The 11552-nt window shown below is 40.8% G+C and overlaps 1 protein-coding gene across 3 annotated transcripts in view; it reads right to left on the bottom strand.

Annotated features, from left to right (window-relative positions):
• The window catches only part of SEC23B (SEC23 homolog B, COPII coat complex component), a 50262-nt gene extending 38710 nt beyond the window's left edge, over positions 1-11552 (bottom strand). Inside the window, exons 1-6 of one of the 3 annotated variants that reach the window (XM_079784744.1) lie at positions 11145-11552; positions 6712-6756; positions 6054-6288; positions 4766-4823; positions 1581-1667; positions 244-480 (exon numbers count right to left, since the gene is read on the bottom strand). In XM_079784744.1, the coding sequence (XP_079640870.1) occupies positions 244-480; positions 1581-1667; positions 4766-4823; positions 6054-6274 (603 nt within the window). In that variant the 5' untranslated portion in view covers positions 6275-6288; positions 6712-6756; positions 11145-11552. The remainder of the gene's footprint in view (positions 1-243; positions 481-1580; positions 1668-4765; positions 4824-6053; positions 6289-6711; positions 6757-11144) is intronic. The other 2 variants (XM_079784745.1, XM_079784743.1) reach the window with 2 other exon arrangements.

Here is an 11552-nt window from a genome sequence, read left to right on the forward strand (position 1 = left end):
CACCCAGCCCATGTGGCTCAGTGGTTGAGCATTAACTCATGAACCAAGAGATCACCAGATCGATTCCAGTCAGGGCACATGCCCACAGGTTGTGGGCTCAATCCCCAGTAGGGGGCATGCAGGAGGCAGCCAATCAATCTCTCATTAATGTTTCTATCTCTCCCTCTCTCTCTAAAATCAATTAAAACTTATGTTTTTAAAAAATACTCTTGCTCCTGCTTGTGTACAAGTTAAAGCACAAACCTGTATTTGCTTTGCAGTTAAATCCTTGGTCCCTCGGAAGACATAACTTTTGGAGATTCCTTCACAGCTGAGTTCATGAACCTGCACCATTCTCCCAAACGTGATCAAACCCACCAGAGCATCTGGAGGAAGGAGACTCAGGGACATTTGTAGAGATTCTTTGAGTGCTTGAAGGTCCTCTTCTTCTAGGCATGTGTCGACCACATAGAGGAAGACTAGAGGAGACTGTGGACCTCGCTTTATGCAGAGAAAAACAGCATAGTAATCAATATACAAATAGACATATCCAGCTCTTTTAAATCAAATCAGGTATGTAAATAACAAGTCTTCAACTATATTTACTGTCCGGGGATAAGAACAGCTAAACAAACATCATTTAATAACAGGTTCTATTAAAACAAACTGGAAAAAAAACGAACTAAAAGAAAAAACTATTTGTATCTAACAAATTATTCCACGTTTTTGAAACCTTCTAAGTATCAGACATTGTTCCAGGTCCTGGGATACCTCAGTGAACCAAAACAGCAAAGATCCCTGCCAGCCTCAAGGAGCTAACTTTCTGGAATGGAGAAGGTAAGGGGGATTGCAAATGCCAGGAGTGTAGGTAAGGGGCAGGTTCTAGTATTAAATGGCAGGCCAGAGCAGCCTCATTAAAAAAGTAACATTTAAGTAAAAACCTGGAGGACAGGGAGGGAGGAGGATAGGAGTCCAGCTGAGCACAAGTGAGAGCAAGACCCACAGGCAGAGCATTGCAGGCATGCTTGTTCCTGGCATGCTTGAGGCAAGACAAGGAGGCCCATCTGGCTGAATGAGGAAACTAGCAAAAACAGAGGTCGGAGTGGTAACACAGAATTGGCTCACAAAGGGCTGTGAAACTATCTGTTACTCTGGACAACGGTAAAACATGGAAGGAGAGTTAAGAATGCCCCAGTAATTCAAGTGAGCGGTGGTGGCTGGCCTAGGATAGCAGTAGTGGGAGAAAAGTGGATGGATTCTGGATAAATTTTGAATATAGACCCAATGGGATTTCCTAACGGATTAGATATGGGATGAGGTGAATCTAAGGTTTTTAAGGGTGAATCTAAGGTTTTTAAGCTTAACAACTAGAACATGAAGTACCATCAACTGAAATGGAGAAGAATGTGAAGGACAGGGTTTGAATTTATTCAGTGCTACCTCTTTTTTATAGCCTTCTCCCAAGACCTGAAAATGCCAGAAAGTGTACACGAACCATAACTTAATGTTTAGAATCTTGCTGCCCTCACAGCTTTAAAGCCATATGGAAGATAAAGCATTTCAAGAGAATCTCACTATTTAACATTAAATGTGCAACAAACCTGTATCATGTACTCAATTGTAGAAAACTGGGGCATCAATTCAGCAGGCTGATTCACCTCAGATATGCCTGTGTAAGCTGGAGGAAACTGAAGAGATGAAAACAAAGCCATGTTTTATTAGGGCTGAAAATTTTGTATGTTATACCTTTTATTTCCCATTTATAATAATAGTTAATGATAACATATTAATTCTGAAAACACAAAATAAGCATATTACTAAAATACAGAAATCAGAATTTAAAGTCTATAACCATGCCTTATATTTACATTACATTATAACATTTTTTAACGCAGCTTTAGGTTAATTGTAACTTCTAAATGATTAAAAAATTCACTATTAAAAACCATTTTTAAGTGTTGTCCTGCAAACTAAAGGCAGTGATTTTAGCTGTCTCATCAAAATCTATGCGGAAGACCAAAGCTTTTATTTGGGTTTATTATTTCAGCTATTATCAATAAAGTAATAATGTTTGCTATAGAAAAATTGGAAAGTAGAGGAAAATATAAGAAAATAGAAAGAAAAAACCCCTCACAATCCTATCACTGTGAGGTAGTTACTGTCAGCATCTTAGCATTTTTACTTCCAGACTTTTCCTACTTATGCACAAGCTGAGGTTATCCTATATATACAATTTTGTGACCTGCTTTTTGTGCTTAACATGTCACAAGCATTTTCTTTTGTTTTTAAAACTCCCTCCAAACATTTTAAATTCATATTTTATAGGTTGAATTTTTCCCAAAAAATTTTTATTATAGTAAAATACATATAAATTTCACCATCTTTATCTTTTTTCAGTGTACAGTTCAGTGATCTTAAATACATTTATAATGTTGTACAACTGTCTTCACCATCCATCTCCAGAAGTCTTTTCATCTTGAAAAAGTGAGACTTGGAATCTATTAAACAACAATTCTCCATTTTACCCTCCCCCAGCCCCTGGAAACCACAGTTCTACTTTCTGACTATGAATTTGACTACTCCAAGTATCTCATCAAAATGGTATCATACAGTATTTGTCTTTTGTAACTAGCTTATTTCATTTAGCATGTCCTTAAGGTTCATCCAAGTTGTCGCATATATCAGAATTTCCATTTTAAGGCTAAATATTGCATTATACCACATTTTGTTTTTCCATTTACTTGGGTTGCTTCTATTCTTTAGCTATTGTGAAAACGCTGTTATGAACATGGATGTAAAAATATCTCTTCAAGACCTTGCTTTCAGTTATTTTGGGTATATATCCAGAAGTAGAAATGCTGCATCATTTGGTAAGCATCCTACCTAATAATAGAGTAATATGCAAATTGACCGTACCTTCGCTACACCCACAAGCCACGCCCACCAGCAAACCATTGCAGGGACGCTGGGGTGTGGCCAAGCCCAAGGCCGGGAAAGTCTCGGGTGGAGGCTTTCCCGGCCTTGGGCACCAGCGGGGAGCCTGCACGGATCGCAGGCAACCACTGGGGGTCGGCTCCTAAGTTCCGTAGCAGGGAGGCTAAGGTGCAGCCAAGCCCAAGGCCGCCACTTGGGGCCAAGCCCTGACCCTGAAAGAAGGCAGGAGGCGGTGGCCACAGCCAAGGCCTGGGTCCCTGGTGCTGGCAGAAAACTGGTGCAGGCAGCCAGGTGAACGAAAGTCTATTGCACGAATCTTCATGCAAACGGGCTGCTAGTCACTAATAATTAAGCATCTTTTCATGTGCTTATTGGCCACTTGTATATCTTCTTTGGAGAAATATGTATTCAAGTTCTTTACCCATTTTTGAATAGCGTTGATTGATAGTTTTTTGTTCTTGAGTATTAGGAGTTCTGGCTATTAATCTCTTCTTAGATATATGATTTGCAAGTATTTTCAGCCATTCTATGGGTCTCCTTTTTACTCTGTTGACATTGTCATTTGATACCTTAAAATTTTCACAATAAGTTATATTAAACACAGATATCAATTCAGAATGTACTAGGAGCCCTAGCTGGTTTGGCTCAATGGATAGAACGTCGGCCTACGGACTGAAGGGTCCCAGGTTCGATTCTGGTCAAGGGCACATGCCTGGATTGCAGGCTTGATCCCCAGTAGGGGGTGTGCAGAAGGCAGCCAATCAATGGTTCTCTCTCATCATTGATGTTTCTATCTCTTTCTCCCTCTCCCTTCATCTCTGAAATCAATAAAATATATTTTAAAAATATGTACTAGGAGGTAGAAATGTTTTCCATTTTTATATACTTCTGAATCTCTCATGGAGATAATTTGGGAATGGTATCTGCTTATAGTTTCCAAGCCTATATTTACTTATCAACTGTACATTATTCTTTTCATCCCTGGGCTTATTGTTGCTATATCTGAGAATGAGACTGCTAATTTTAATTATAATAAAATATATGAATAAATAAATGCATGTTTTTATACCTTAAGATCTACTAGAGCACTGTACATTATGTTGGTCACAATTTTTTTCTGACAGCTTTATTGTGGTATAGTTTACATATCAAGAAAAACCATCCATTTTAAATGTACAATTTATGTCCTAACCAGTTTGGCTCAGTGGATAGAGCGTCGGCCTGTGGACTCAAGGGTCCCAAGTTCGATTCCAGTCAAAGGCATGTACCTTGGTTGCGGGCACATCCCCAGTAGGAGGTGTGCAGGAGGCAGCTGGTTGATGTTTCTCTCTCATTGATGTTTCTAACTCTCTCTCTCCCTCTCCCTTCATCTCTTTAAAAAATCAATAAGATATATTTTTAAAAAATAAATGTACAATTTAGTGACTTTTAATAAATGTACAGCGTTGTGCAATGATCACAATCCAGTTTTAGAACATTTCCATCATAGGCACATTCATTTTAAAGAGTCTTTCTTGTGATTTGTGAGCTCCTTCTAGTTTTGTAGTTTAAAATTTTTTAAGCCAAAAGAAGCTCAACACTGATACTTGAACCCTAAAAGTTAGAAAGATCAGAAAATGGAAATTCAGTAATGTACACTATCCAATTAGAATAAACTGAAGTCAAATGAAACATAAACAACATATCTGTTCTCTTATGGTAACATATTCACTGCCTACAGAGAACTTATTAGAGCTATCACCTTGAGTTTAGCAGAAATTGCTACCTGCCAAGGCACAATTCAACATCACTTAATTTTTTTCAGAGTAGTACAATTCAAACAAAGAAAATACTTTTAAAAATATTCACATACCTGATTTCTTTGGAAACAGAAATTACAGGCCCAAAGTTTTGCCCGATAATCAACTTGACTGTAAAAAAAAAAAAAATCACAACTAGGTAACATGTTCATTTTTAAGGTAGAAAGCATTCAAATGTAAACTTCAAGTTTAGTAAATTGCATAGACGTGATTCTGTATGGGTGTATGGATAAAGGTATGTAAAACATTCACTGCAGTTAGAGTTCTGCCTGTTAAATACAACAAAGGTTTCCCTCAAACAGCAGTAATGAGAGATTAATAAGTCCTTTTTTTTCTTTCCCAATTTCCTAGATAATATTTAAAATGTTATACTTTATATGAATTATAGCTTATATCCTTTTGCCCCGTTATCTTAACATAATCTTTGTAACTTTTCTAACATCTTTATTGTTCAGATATGTGAAACTACTAAATTAGAATACTAAAAAGTGTATTTCACACGAGAAAAAACTTCCCAGACTTTCACCACACTTAGCTCACTTGAAGAAAAGTTGAGCAGGCATGCTTCTGAGTTGAAAACTGTCTAAGATTTTTGGTCTTTTTTTTAATGCTTTAAAGGGCAGCAAAAAAATCTAAAATTGACCTAAATACAAACTGAAAATCAGCCCCCAAAAAGTGAATTTCAAATCCTTTCCCTCTACTTCCACCTTATTCCCTCATAAATTCTAATTTTATCTGAAGTATTATGCCAGGGAGATCACTTTATTTTTAAATTTTTATTTGATTTTGAGAGAGGGAAGGAGGAAGGGAGGAATGGGAGAGAGAGAGAGAAACATTTGTTATTCTACTTTTTATGCATTCATTGACTAATTCTTGTTATGTGCCCTGACCGGAGATCAAACCTGCAACCTTGGCAGATCGGGACAATGCTCTAACCAACTGAGCTTCCTGGCCTGCGTATCAGGGAGATTTCTAAAAGCATTCATCAACTAAGAATCTCACCATCACCCGGCTAGTGTGGCTCAGTGGTTGAAGGTCCACCTATGAACCAGGAGGTCACAGTCAGGTGACATGCCTAGGTTTCGAGCTCGATCCTCAGTAAGGGGGTGTGCAGGAGACAACCAATCAATGATACTTTCTCATCATTGATGTTCTATCTCTCTCTACCTCTCCACTCCTCTCTGGAATCAATAAAAAACATATTTAAAACAAAAAAAGAATCTCATCATCTACTAATCTCAAATTTGATGCCTTGCCCAAATTCAATCACTTAAATGAGAATCACAGAAATGTCATAATTTACTGTACTGATCATTTACTAGTTTTTAAATGAATTCATACCAAAGTGGATTGAGAATGGCTTTGCAAGTTGGCCTGCTGCACAGCACAGGTTCATACTGTACAGGGGGCAGGTCTAGACGTTCTTTCAAAGGTGTAAGGAGACAAGCCAAAGGTACAACCATTCTCGTAGCCTCAAGACGGCTAGAAGGCCACACATTCCAACTGAAACGCACACCATCCCGTTCTTCATTCTGCTGAATGAACTCCAGATATGTTGCCATCGTCTAAAAAGAAACTGAAGATAAAGTTTTAATTGTATGTGAAATTGTCAACTAAACTTCAAAGACAAAAAATAAAAAAAGGTCCCTAGCACAATGTTTCTTAACACTAAGTCTGGAAGAACCTGTCACTGTAGGATGACATCTTGCTTCCCGATGACCCCCAAAAGCTGATTAACTTCACAGTTATCTTTGACTACTGTTCCTTTCTCAACCCTCCTCTCTAAAACTTAAAAAAGTAAAAGCAGAAGGCTTACAATCATTTGATCATTCTAAACTGCATTTAAACCTCCTCATATCATCTCATCATCTCAGCCAAGCTAATTTCAGCTCCTTGCCCAAGGGTTAATCTCAAACTTTGTTTCAGCATCCAGCTACCTTCCCCCTATTCCCTTTCCTTCCTTGCTCTACTAAAATAAACACTACTAAAATTTACATGCCAAGTGATCTTGTTTTTGTGCCCTTTTCCCTCGTCCCTTTGTTACCTGTGGAGGAAAGAACTGGATATTGATGTGGGAATCCAATTCATAATGGGAACAGCCACCAGTTCTGAGTGAATTTTTACTTGGAATCACCAAAATTACAAAGGAAAGTTTGCTATTATGTTGAGTGACTTCCTCACCAACACCTCTCTACTCACCATGGTTGCTTATGCCTGTGCCTTGCAAGATTCCAGTAATAAAATAGTCATTCAGACTAACCTTTTCAAACCCCAATAACACCAACTCCATCGAATGTTTTATACATCCTGTTTACATCCTAAAATCTAGGCTAACACACATCTCAGTTATTAGGGTTTAAGAGAACAAGCACCTCAAGAAAAATGGGGGCGGGGAGGAAGCAGATTAAAGAATCTACAATATTACTGGCCTCTAGTGCTCATTTCATACAGTGCTGAATAATAATTGTCTCCATGTTATTATCAGAAGCGCCTTACTGTAATGATTTGAACCAAGATAATATGGCTAGAAAAACAAATGAATGAATTAGTCTACTATACATAACCTATCCACAAAAATTCCAAATATTTGTTCCACATGAAACTGTATGGCATGTATTTATTTGCTTTTTTTCTGGCAAAAGCGGGAAATTGAAGCACTGTACACAGGAGGCAGCTTCCTGGATGGCAAATGGATCTAATTCTAAGATCACAGTTCTCAGCAAATACCTCAACAGGCTTCACTGGCTACTTCCCCTCTCAAAACAGTTCATTATTAAAAGGTACTAGCTCCATCCAATGTCCTCAAGCAACTACATATTAAAACCTACTCTCTCAGTTTCCCACTGTCTCTTCCCCTCATGCCTTCTTCTATAGCATGGATTATTTAACAAAAACCAAAAAAACATTTTTTATTTTTCAGTTACAGTTGACATACAATATTATTTGTTTCAGGCGTATAACCTTGTGATTAGACATTTAGGTAACTTACGAAGTGATCACCCTGATAAATCTAGTACCCATCTGACACGATATGTAGCTATTACAATATTATTGACTATATTTCCTATACTGTACTTTACATCCCCATGACTACTCTGTAACAACCAATTTGTACTTAACCCCTTTAACTTTTTCACCCATTCCCCCAACCCCCCTCCTATCTGGCAATGATATAAATGTTCTCTGTATCTATTAGTCTGTTTCTGTTTTGCTTGCTTGTTTATTGTTTTTTAGATTCAATTGTTTTAATAGATATTTACTGTCATTTTATTGTTCACATTTCTTATTTTTTCCTTCTTCTTTTTAAAGGAGAACCTTTAACATTTCATGTAATAATGATTCAATGGTAATGAACTCCATTAGCTTTTGGTTGTCTGGAAAGATCTTTATAGGTCCTTCAATTCTAAATGACAACTTTCCTGGGTAATCTTGGTTGTTGTAGGTCTTTGCTGTCCGTCACTTTAAATATTTCTTGCCACCCGCTTCTGGCCTGCAAAGTTTCTGTTGAGAAGTCAGCAGACAGCTTTATGTGATCTCCCTTGTAGATAACTCATTTTCTCGTGCTGCTTTTAAGAATCTGTCTTTTAACCTTTTGCATTGTAATTATGATGTGTCTCAGTGTGGGCCTCTTTGGGTTCATCTTGTTTGGGACTCTCTGGGCTTCCTGAACTTGTATATCTATTTCCTTCACCAGGTTAGGGAAGTTTTCTGTCATTTTTTCAAATGGGTTCTCAACTTTTTGCTCTTTCTTCTCCTTGCACACTCATGATGTGAATGTTGGAATGTTAGAAGTTATCCCAGAGGCTTCCTACACTATCTTCATTTTTTTAAAAATTCTTTTTCTTATTGCCGTTCTGATTGGGTGTTTTTTGCTTCCTTATGTTGTAAATCACTGATCTGATTCTCAGCTTCATCTACTCTACTGTTGATTGCCTATAAATTATTCTTCATTTCAGTTAGTGTATCCTTTAGGTCTGATCAAATAATTGAATTCTAAAGGTCAGTTCCCATGTGCATGAAATTCATGCACTGGGGGGGGGGGGGGCGGGATGCGGATATGATGTTCCTCAGCCCAGCCTGTGCCCTCTCGCAGTCCGGGACCCTTCAGGGGATGTCTGCCTGCCGGCTTAGGCCCAATCCCCTAAGCCGGCAGGCAGACATCCCTCTCACAATCCGGGATCCCTCACTCCTTACAGCTTGGCTCAAGCTGCTCCTCAGTGCTGCCATGGAGGCAGGAGAGGCTCCCGCCACTGCAACTGCGCTCGCCAGCCATGAGCCCGACTTCTGACTGAGCGGTGATCCCCCTGTGGGCGTGCACTGACCACCAGGGGGCATTGAGCATCTGCCCCTGGTGGTCAGTGTGCATCATAGCGACTGGTCATTCCGGTCGTTCCGCAGTAACAGTTGCTTAGGCTTTTATTATTTAGATATGGATTAGGTCATCTGGAAAACCAAAATGGTGCCAGCATCCAGGGACAAGAGGAGTCAAAGATTTTAAAGGACTATGAGTGGGCTTTTTCAGGTGGAGAATTCTCTGGGCAGGTCCAGAGGGGAAAGATAATTGTCTTAGTAAATGGAATGTAGTATAAGTGAAAGGGAATGTCGATTGTGAAGAGGTCTAAAGGTCAGTTCCCAGGAGAGGGACACCCCCCCCCTCCCAGTGCACCAGGCCTCTAGTTAACTCATAATTCTTTAGCCCTTTCAGCCTCGTGTGTTCCTTCTCCAGGGACCCTAAAAGTATCCTTCACACTACTGGCTAATTTTAATGGTTTCCATGTCCGCTTTTGTTTTGCTTATGTTTTTATTGATTTTAGAGAGAGGAAGGGAAAGGGATAGAGAGATAGAAACACCGATAAGAGAAAAACATCTATTGGCTGCCTCCTGTAAGCCCCCTACTGGGCAATGAGCCCACAACCCATGGGCATGTGGCCTTACCTAGAATCCATCTGGTGACCTCTTGGTTCATGGGTCCATGCTCAACCATTTAGCCATACCAGCAGGGCTCCATGTCTATTTTCATGCTGTTCAAGTTCTAAGTTCCTTCAGCATCCCTATAACCATTGTTTTGAACTCTGTATCTGGTTGCTTGCTTGCCTCCATTTCATTTAGTTTTTTTTGTTTGTTTGTTTGTTTTCTGGAAACGTCTCCTATCCTTTCATTTGGGGTTTGTTTCTTTGTCTCCAAATTTTGGCTGCTTCCCTACGCTTCTTTCTGTGTACTAGGTACAGCTGCTACATGCCCTGGACTTGGTAGAGTGGCCTTGTGTAGTAGGTATCCTGTAGGTTTCAGTGGCACAGCCTCCCAGTTCACCTGAGCTGGGTGCTCCAGGTGCGTCCATGTGGGCACTGTCCTGTTGTAATTGAGCCTTGATTGCTGTTGGCATCACTAGGAGGAACTGACCTCAGGCTGAACAACTGCCAGGACCTGTTGTGACTACAGCAGAGGTGCTGCTGTGCAGAAACTGACCTTCAAAGCAGGGCTTGCTTCGGTGGGCTTTGGTGCTCAGGGAGTCTGCCCTTTGAGTGTGTCAGTACAGCATGGATTCTTAACCATGGGCACATAACCCACCCAGAACTTGAGGCTCAAACAATCCTCTGAAACTTATGCGAAATTCTGTGCATTGATGAATTTGCATCTAGAACATCTAGGGAGCTGAAACCGGTTTGGCTCAGTGGATAGAGCGTTGGCCTTCGGACTCAAGGGTCCCAGGTTCGATTCCGGTCAAGGGCATGTACCTTGGTTGCAGGCACATCCCCAGTAGGGGGTGTGCAAGAGGCAGCTGATCGATGTTTCTCTCTCATCGATGTTTCTAACTCTATATCCCTCTCTCTTCCTTTCTGTAAAAAATCAATAAAATATATATTTTTAAAAAAACAACAACACAAATAGAACATCTAGGGAAATGGTTCTATGGCTTACACCAAATTCTCAGAGGGGAAGAATATCTGAAGAGATTAACAGCTGAATGAATGAATATATGAAAGGGCTGGAAAGATCTGATAGAAGTGTCGGACAAAAAAAAAAAATCAGAACCACTCTTACTCCATCCACCAAGGCATATTTTCAAGACACACAAACCAAATTTAACCAAAGGTTAAATCCAAGGCAGTCAGAAGTCCTGTATTCTAGTTTAAGCTCTTTCAAGAAGTAGAAGTCATTTCACGCGAAACGCGAGTTCAAAAACTGAGAAAGGGGTCTCGGTCCTTTCGCACCCCTCCTTTCTGAGACATCCCTAGTCAGAAGCCGGCCTGCCGCCTGGGGAAAGTCGGCCTGGCGGGGAAAGCGTCACTCTCAGAAGACCCCTGGATCACCAATTGCCCCCATTCCTCCGCCCACCGGTAAAAGGATTCACACCCGGAAGCAAACCCTTCGCCGCCTACACGCCCACGCCGGTGCCCTCAGACCTCGGGCCCCTCCGGCGTTCCCACTCACCTGGCCGTAGCCGTCCACCTGGCCCCAGCTGCCCGCACCTACAAGACACCGGCTGCAACTCCCACCGCCAAGTCCAGCTCAGCTCTAAGTCGATTGGTCAGCGTCTCTGTGCGTCACTCCCGGCGCCGTCCACGGGCCAATCAAAAAGCGCCTCCCCCGGCAGACAAGCGGAAGCAAGACATTCAAAGAAGCCGCGTCGCCATCTTGGAGAAGGGCAAGACACTCGTGCCTCGCTCTACAAAACCGCAGTTCCTCAGAACAGACTTTTCTCCACGTTCACCGCTAAACGTTTCCGCTTCAGAAAACCCCGGCGCCAGCCGGACTGTTTTCTAGACGCAGTCAGCACGCCTCAGGTGCACTCTCTGATCCAACAGGACGTCCGCTCGCCTCAGTGGGAAGTTCCTCTCA

The sequence above is a fragment of the Cnephaeus nilssonii genome (assembly GCF_951640355.1).
Source record: "Cnephaeus nilssonii genome assembly, chromosome: 11".
Taxonomy (NCBI): domain Eukaryota; kingdom Metazoa; phylum Chordata; class Mammalia; order Chiroptera; family Vespertilionidae; genus Cnephaeus; species Cnephaeus nilssonii.